General features: G+C 42.2%; 1 protein-coding gene across 2 annotated transcripts; it reads right to left on the bottom strand.

Moving 5' to 3' along the window:
- Window positions 1–2,711: 2,711 nt before the first annotated feature.
- Window positions 2,712–8,787, bottom strand: LOC118940357 (prostaglandin E2 receptor EP1 subtype-like). 2 transcript variants are annotated; one of them, XM_036949357.1, is made up of 5 exons: window positions 8,388–8,787; window positions 6,048–6,175; window positions 5,252–5,812; window positions 4,576–4,836; window positions 2,712–4,186 (listed from the first exon to the last, which is right to left on the bottom strand). In XM_036949357.1, the coding sequence occupies exons 2-5, from the start codon at window positions 6,132–6,134 to the stop codon at window positions 3,908–3,910; spliced, it is 1,188 nt and encodes a 395-aa protein (XP_036805252.1). In that variant the 5' UTR covers window positions 6,135–6,175; window positions 8,388–8,787; the 3' UTR covers window positions 2,712–3,907. The 2 variants fall into 2 exon arrangements, with proteins under 2 accessions (XP_036805252.1, XP_036805253.1); XM_036949358.1 differs by lacking the exon at window positions 8,388–8,787 and adding an exon at window positions 7,951–8,336.
- Window positions 8,788–9,017: the final 230 nt, after the last annotated feature.

The following is a 9,017-nucleotide window of genomic DNA, read 5'->3' on the forward strand; positions in this document are numbered from 1 at the left end:
ATAAATGCTCTGACTCTGTAGTTTATATACCCCAACTGCACTTGAGTAGGGAGAGTCTCCATATCAACAAATAAAGGAACAGATAAACTCTTCACTTTTTCACCATTCATCACACAATTCATCCGATGTGCATCAATCACCCCAGGAATATTTTGAATCTCTTCAAAATCAACTTCTCACGAGATGCCAACTATAACCCCCTTGAGGGGTGCCCGATTCCGAAGAGACACACACGACACTTCAAACTTATCAAATTGGGTGAGACGCAACACACGTTCCTTCTGATCTGCAGAAGCACAACAAATCTAAACAACAGCTAGGTGTTATTTGAGATATCTAAACTGGTGAAGATACAGTTGAATTCTGAAGTTTACATACACCTTAGCCAAATACATTTAAACTGAGTTTTTCACAATTCCTGACATTTAATCCTAGTAACAATTACCTGTCTTAGGTCAGTTAGGATCACCACTTTATTTTATGAATGTGAAATGTCAGAATTAAGTAGAGAGAAGGATTTATTTCAGATTTTCTTTCTTTCATCACATTTCCAGTGGGTCAGAAGTTTACATACACTCAATTAGTATTTGCTAGCATTGCCTTTAAATTGTTTAACTTGGGTCAAATGTTTCGGGTAGCCTTCCACAAGCTTCCCACAATAAATTTGGTGAATTTTGGCCCATTCCTCCTGACAGAGCTGGTGTAACTGAGTCAGGTTTGTAGGCCTTCTTGCTCAGACACACTTTTTTTAGTTCTGCCCACAAATTTTCTATGGGATTGAGGTCAGGGTTTTGTGATGGTCACTCCAATACCTTGACTTTGTTGTCCTTAAGCCATTTTGCCACAAATTTGGAAGTATGTTTGGGGTCAATATCCATTTGGAAGACCCATTTGCAACCAAGCTTTAACTTCCTGACTGATGTCTTGAGATGTTGCTTCAATATATCCACATGATTTTCCTCCCTCATGATGCCATCTATTTTGTGGAGTGCACCAGACCCTCCTGCAGCAAAGCACCCCCACAACATGATGCTGCCACCGCCGTGCTTCACAGTTGGGATGGTGTTCTTCTGCTTGCAAGCCTCCCCCTTTTTCCTTCAAACATAACTATGGTCATTATGGCCAAACAGTTCTATTTTGTTTCATCAGACAAGAGGACATTTCTCCAAAAAGTACAATCTTTGTCCCCATGTGCAGTTGCAAATTGTAGCCTGGCTTTTTTTATGGCGGTTTAGGAGCAGTGGCTTCTTCCTTGCTGAGCGGCCTGTCAGGTTATGTCGATATAAGACTATTTTTTACTGTGGATATAGATACTTTTGTACCTGTTTCCTCCAGCATCTTCACAAGGTCCTTTGCTGTTGTTCTGTGATTGATTTGCACTTTTCGCACCAAAGTACGTTCATCTCTAGGAGAGAGAACGTGTCTCCTTCCTGAGCAGTATGACGGCTGCGTGGTCCCATGGTGTTTATACTTGCATCCTATTGGTTGCACAGATGAATGTGGTACCTTCAGGCGTTTGGAAATTGCTCCCTCAGATCAACCAGACTTGTGGAGGTCTACAATTTTTTTCTGAGGTCTTGGCTGATTTCTTTTGATTTTCCCATGATGTCAAGCAAAGAGGCACTGAGTTTGAAGGTAGGCCTTGAAATACCTCCACAGGTACACCTCCAATTGACTCAAATTATGTCACTTAGCCCATCAAAAGCTTCTAAAGCCATGACATAATTTTCTGGAATTTTCCAAGCTATTTAAAGGCACAATCAACTTAGTGTATGTAAACTTCTGACCCACTAGAATTGTGATACAGTGAATTATAAGTGAAATATTCTGTCTGTAAACAATTGTTGGAAAAATGACTTGTGTCATGCACAAAGTAAATGTCCTAACTGACTTGCCAAAACTATAGTTTGTTAACAAAACATTTGTGGAGTGGTTGAAAAACTAGTTTTAATGACTTCAACCTAAGTGTATATAAACTTTCGACTTCAATTGTACATACGTGGCTACCACAATTTTATTCAGTGTGGCTTGGAGTCAAACATTTTATAGGAAAGAACTATGAGTGTTATTTATTGACTGCCATGGTCGATATAATTTGCTATTTAATTTACTGACTCTAAACCAGCATTCCTTTCTTGCTCTTGTCCCATGGGAATCACATTTCGAGCATAGTTTCCAGCATCTTATCATTTGAATGAAAAAAAAGACCAAGTCAGACAGAATATATGAATTGTAGACAAGACTGCGGGGCCCTGAGAAATAAATAAATCAAGTGTTGGACTTAGAACTGAACAGGGATGTTTTATGAGGTGTTATCATGACCCTCAGTCCTGGTTTGCTGGGTTGGCTTGTGTTGTTGCATGTGTTTTGGGAATTTGGTGTTTTGCTGACTTTGGCCTTTCTCCAAACGTATGATTTAAAAGCTGTGTCAAATATACAGTTATGTGAGAGGAAAGTTTTCAGAGAACTACGTAGGCGGTAAGCAGGCTGCAGCATTTATCTTCAGTTTCCTATCAAACAAAATTCACTTGAGCATAATAGTCACTGTTTACTAGAATGGACCCAGTTACACCATTTCATTTCTTTGCATCGTGTGTTTTTCCACCGTATATTCAGGATACTGTACACCGTTTGAACATACTGTATTATTGTAATACTGTATTTAATACCTTGGCGGAGAGGAGAAAAAAAAGGACAACAACGGTATCTAATTCAGTCAAAACATTCTTCTTTATTTCATCACCTTCAATTACTTTCCATAACTTCTTTACACGTCCCCAGAGAATTGAGGAAAAGCAATAAATATTTAGAACTTGTTCAATATTTGACATGAAGTAGCATTTGTATACATCAGAAGCTCAGGAAAAAATCGTAGTTCTCCCTTTACTTAACAAGCAATCTCAATCTTAGCATAACATTTACATAGCATACAACTCCGTTTTTTTTGGAGTCGTTCTGGAATCGTTAGACATCGATGATGTTAAAATGTAATTGTTAAACCTTAACCAACAGACTTCAGAATAATCAAATGTAACATTCCACAAATGAGATCCAATATGTTGAATGAATTGTGATATTCTTCTGTGCTACATTCTATTCATGAAGATATGTAGCTAGGCTTTGAACTTCTGATCTCTCAGATAGCTGCACATCTTCATAAGCTTCAAGCCTTTGACCTACTCACTATGCGAGTGTGTTTCTCAACTCTCCATCTGTGGGGTATTGTGTTTCCCAACTCTCCGTCTGTGGGGTATTGTGTTTCCCAACTCTCCGTCTGTGGGGTATTGTGTTTCCCAACTCTCCGTCTGTGGAGTAGTGTGCTTCCCAACTCTCCATCTGTGGGGTATTGTGTTTCTCAACTTTCCATCTGTGGGGTATTGTGTTTCTCAATTCTCGGTCTGTGGGATAAGGCAGACTGACTGGTCCAAAAGACCGTTTCTCGGACACCAGGTATGTCCGTACTTAATTCCTAGTTTTAATTTAAGAGATATCCAAAGGAGGATGATCTTAGCTTGCCAGTCACTGTGATAAAGAAGATTGAGAGATACTGCCATGGCTGAAGAACATGTAATCCTCATTTTTCAGAGCATCGTATCCTTCACTATACGGGATAACAGAAATGTCCTCTTTTTCTGTCGGTGACCACCACAAGTACCAAGGACCACGCTCGCTGCATGATGAGTAACCTTGCCTGAGACCTAAAGAGTTGCTTTGGCTCCCTGGTCAATACTAGGCTTTAGCTTAGCGGGCTAATGCAGTCTTCTTCTGGCATTCACTTGAACACCGTCGGTCACACAGTCATATCCTGTTGACTGTATTCTTCTCCAAGCTTTTACTCTGAAAGGGGTTCCACTCCCAGCGTAGCAGCACACTCCCCTTCAAATCGGCCTGGCGCTTGGTTATGATCTCATATCCTGTTAACGGGACTGTTCTCCGAGCTCTTGCTCTGAAACGAGTTCCCCTCCCAGCGTCGGAGCACACTCCCATTCAAATCGGCCTGGCGCTTGGTGATGAGGTAGATCTTGCGGAGGACGGCCCGACGTAGCAGTATATAGACCCAGGGGTCCAGGATCTGGTTCCAGGAAGCCAGCCTCACGCCCATCAAATTCAACGTCTCGTAGGTGGCCATGTCAGCTTTATCAATGGAGCCCCTATAGGAGCGCATCACCGACATGAGCCCGAAGATCTGGGGCATAAGAGAAGAGATATAATTGTTCATTGTTGTACTTTGATCCCGAAGCATCATGCAACCTATTTTTTTTGATGGGGCATTGATGGCCTAATTCGATTTCTTTCAAATAATTATGCGTAAAATAAACTATCCTGTGTATTTTCAGTGTACAAATGGATCAAACTGAAGGGGCCTGTGCTGGGGGACTTTTTTCTAGATGTGTAGCGGGCGTAGGGAATAGTTGTTGGGTGACTTTTTTCTAGATGTGTAGCGGGCGTAGGGAATAGTTGTTGGGTGACTTTTTTCTAGATGTGTAGCGGGCGTAGGGAATAGGCATGGTGTGGTGGATGGAATCAGTGGCATCAGCATCTACACTTGTTCATGTCCTAGATTGTCCCACTCACCAGCAGAGGGCTCCAGCAGATACAGGACGTGACCATGATGCCCACCAGCTGCACCACCATCTCTATATCATGGCTCTTGGCCACTGAGCGGTGGCTGTGGGACGATGAGTAGCCCGATGGCCTCCGTCTCAGCCTGGCCAGAACCAGGGTCAGCCCGCTGATGGTGTTACACACTAGGGCCACCCCCAGCGACGTCAGGCCCAGCCCGGAGAAGAGCGTAACAAAGGCTACGTCCGCTTCCTGGGTGTCGTTCGCTAAGACCTTGATGAAGGAGAAGACAGACATTTAGTCGTTGTTGTATATAACTCTGTACTTTATCCTGTCTTATTGTACACTAGTGTTATTTCTATTAAGCTTTTGGTGGTAGTTTTAATGGTGCTAGTTTTACTAAACGTCACATTGTTTAAATTACTGCCATAGAACTTTGAGAATGTTCAACCTAAAGCATTAGGGGAGCTCAGTATCTGGCTGCCAGGGCTGGGGTCAATTCCAATTGAATTAAATCAATAAATAATACATTAAAAAACAGCATCTATTTTTAATTACTTCTTAATAAACGGAGGAGTAGAAGCTATTTATTTCAAATGTTTTTCCATTTCTTCATTTTTTTATTAAAATCACTTTCTGAAGTGACAGCTGTCAATTTTAATTGACCCCAGCCCTGCTGGCTACTGACCTTGATAAAACACCAGCTGTTGGGGTGCTGGTAGGTGTATGACCCCAGCTGGAAACAGGGCAGCAGGGCCACGCAGAGGGCCACCAGCCAGATACCAGAGAGAGACAGCTTGGTACGGGTGGTGGTAACTAAGGAGGAGTGGAGCAGTGGCTGCGTGACACCCAGACAGCGCTCGGCGGCCATCGCACAGCCCAGGAACAGCGGGCACAGACCGAAGAACACCATAGATCCCCCCAGGAACTGGCACATGGGGTCGGTCGAGCCGTTTGAGGAAGCGGCGGCCGCCTCGGGGAACACCCCTCCAGAGAGGTAAAGCCGGAGGACCAGCGCTCCCGGGATGATGTGCCCAAAAAAGTCTGTGAGTACCAGGGAGCTGGCGAAGAGGAGGAAGGTGGCTTTGGAGCGTCGGCGCTGGTGGGAGTAGGCGTTGGCCAGGATGAACAAAGCCACGATGTTGGAGATGACGCCCAGGGTCATGGAGAGAGCGGCTGCAATCGGGCCTCCGGACATAGGTCTGTCCGAGGTGAGGTTCCCCTGGTGAGCCAGACTCTCCATTTCCACCTATACAATATGCAATATGCAATACAACTTTATGTCCAATCACAATCTGAACACAATCTGAACAATCTGAACTGTGTCTTTTTGCTGTCTTATTTTATCCAAACCACCGGACATCACACATACACACACACAGAAGTGACACCAGCCTCCCTCCATTAGCTAGTTCTGGCCCCCGGGACTTTAACCAGTGACCTTCCGGTTACTGTTCCACTTCTCTAATATCTGGCCTACCTACCATCTCCGTGTCCCACTGGCTGAGGTTGGAGAGGGGGTCGAGGGCCCCCGGGGGCCCGGAGAGGTTGTAGTGATTCATGGCTAGCATCACTGGGCTTTGAAGGTCAGGAACCCCATCACTGAGAGAGGCTGGGAAGAGAAGGCGAAAGACAATATGATTATAGTGGTATTTCAGGCTTCAATGACCTGTAAGTAACATGGGGGAATGGGGTCATCGTATAGGTAGCAATATAAATGGAAAACACACACAGTCAATACTAGAATTCAGACTCTCAAGTTTCAGCAACACATGTCTTCTTCCCTATCTAGCTAACTACTAGCTATAACATATCATGACGATGAGGAACTCATGAATGACACCACAGAATCAGATGTGTCCAAATTCACACTGTTCTCTGTCCTATTTAACCCACATAGATAGAATATGGTTTAAAGCCCATTTAAACTTAAACTTGACAAAAAAATAGCTATTTGCACCTCAGAGAACATCTGTACCTTAGATACTGTTTGCATTGACTCTCCACACATCCAACCCTTACACACAAGCACAAACACACAAGCACAAACATACACACACACACACACACACACACACACACACACACACACACACACACTTAACACTGCTGTTCTATTATATACCATTTATTCAACTGCGCAACCAAGACACTCTCCACTTTATATTTGTAACACAGTCATACTTGACATAACACATTCATTATCTATACTGTACATTATATTGTGTACATATCAGTTTTACTATGAATACTACCTTCCTCTAATTACTCATTCTTTTTTATTTACTTTTTATTTTGATTGATATTGTACTGCATTGTTGAGCGTCTATCAGGCAAGCATTTCACTTCGACTTTTATACCTGCTGTAAACTGTGTACATGACGAATGATGATTTGACTTTATTTTAAATGTTTATTTGAGGTAATAGCGCCTAACCCCTAACCACAGGTCTAGGATCTGCTCATTCTACCCCAATTCCCAAACATAACTATTAAGGAATCATTAAACAATATCTGATACTGTATCAGCGGTTAGAGACACAAAACAGCTGCTCAATTCACACTAAGGTTGTACAATTGAAAAACAACGCATTTGACACAATAGTTGTGATACAACTGATATTTTTGTGATACAACTGAGAGGTTGTCTGCACACAAATATAGACACAACCATTCTGCAGTATCTCCACACACTGGTGTAATGACTTTTCTGCTGAAAAACTCTCTGTTGTCTCACACAATCTGTTGTACATCAGTCATACGCCACTGACGGCTTAGAACTAAGGGCAAGTTATAACAGTTCCCTGTTGACAAGCGCACAACTATTGAGACACATTCCATGAGCAGCTTCAATCCCTCAGGCTCTATTCTAGATCAGGGAGGCGGCAGGCAACACACGTTCTCGCTCTCTCTCTCTTGACAAAATGGTTTCCTCACATTAACACTTGTCTTTGGGAAGCATGGAAACATGGACATCACATTGAGGCTTTTTAAACCGCCTCAAATGATCTGCGTTCGTTGGTGTAAAAGCAGACTTTCAAGCAATACATCTTAAGCAAAAACACACATTTCTGACAACTCTACACACGTGTTTGTGCTTCAGCCGTGTGTCTATATTGTATTGATGTGGCAGACAGTCTAGAGGCTATGTTTCTAATACAGATCTGTCTGTTTTTTTCACTGGTCTAATGTCACTGATAGAGGTGATATATGCTGCCAAGATTATTCTACCCAACTCATTGAATAACTAGGCTGTTCTATTCTACTCAATTATATTCTATTATTTTCTGTTCTACTATAGTAAAAACAAATCCCAACAGGTCGTTTTGCACCTGTTTACATTCAGTATAAATGCATATATGCGTCATGAATAGACCTACATACTCACTAAACTTGAGGAAAACAGTTCTCCAGGCTCAGCTCACCCTTACTGTAAATGTAACTCAAATAGTTTTTCGTATCAAGACACTGAGGATGAATCAGAAAACATCCAAAGACATTTTCTGGGTTGACCTGTCACCTTTCACTATCATCCTAATCACCCTACTCGATGACTAATGATGACCTTATCACCGAGTCACCCTGTAATTATTATTGAGTTGAAGGTGTGTTTAGCTATTTTGAATATGCACTACCATGCCAAACATACCACTGACATGTCTTTGTGGCTCTGAAACATTCTTAGCATCATTTCTTTGAGGAGGGTCATTTTTTTCCAAAACTGTCCATTTGCTTACCCTTTATTAATACTGTTGCCATACACAAAAAATAAAATAAAAAGCCATAACAATTATGATAAGAAAATATTTCATGAATAATCATTACCATTACAGATAGGGATGAATAATTCCAGTCAATGGTGATGTCCACCCTGTCAACGGAATAGTCCGCGGTGTTTTTTCTAAATCCAGATTGCAGATAGATATAATCCAAAGAAACACATTCACCAAAGTCTTCCTAAACCGAGTGGGGCAGAATAAAAGTACTCTAAAAGAAGAACCATTGTTCCATGATATCTCTTCGGCAGGATGATGACATTGAGTTCATATTCCCCACTGTTCTCGGAAAACAAAAGTTCAACAACTTCCCAACAGAATTGCCTTCACTGCTTTTAAATCCGTTTGATTGGAGTTTCATGACCGGAGAGTGAGCGCGAGGAATATTCCAGCGCTGCGGAAAGGCTGAACCGCAGGTTCTCTGACGCGTGCTTCTCAATAGCGTTTTATATAGCGCAGTGTCCTAATGGATAGGTAGCCCATGGGCGGCCCCGTGAGTCAAGTTTAAGTGATATTATTTTCAGACATAGAAGAACACTTCTTCATGTCATTTGTCCATGTTTACATGTACGTTTTACGATCACTGTTATACTAGGCTACTGTAGCCAATGTGAGTCACATTACTTTTGAATGTCAGTCTGTATATCCATGGTTCCATAACCAGCTGCCAAACATCTAT

Source organism: Oncorhynchus mykiss, chromosome 17 (genome assembly GCF_013265735.2).
Source record: "Oncorhynchus mykiss isolate Arlee chromosome 17, USDA_OmykA_1.1, whole genome shotgun sequence".
NCBI classification, from domain to species: Eukaryota; Metazoa; Chordata; class Actinopteri; order Salmoniformes; family Salmonidae; genus Oncorhynchus; species Oncorhynchus mykiss.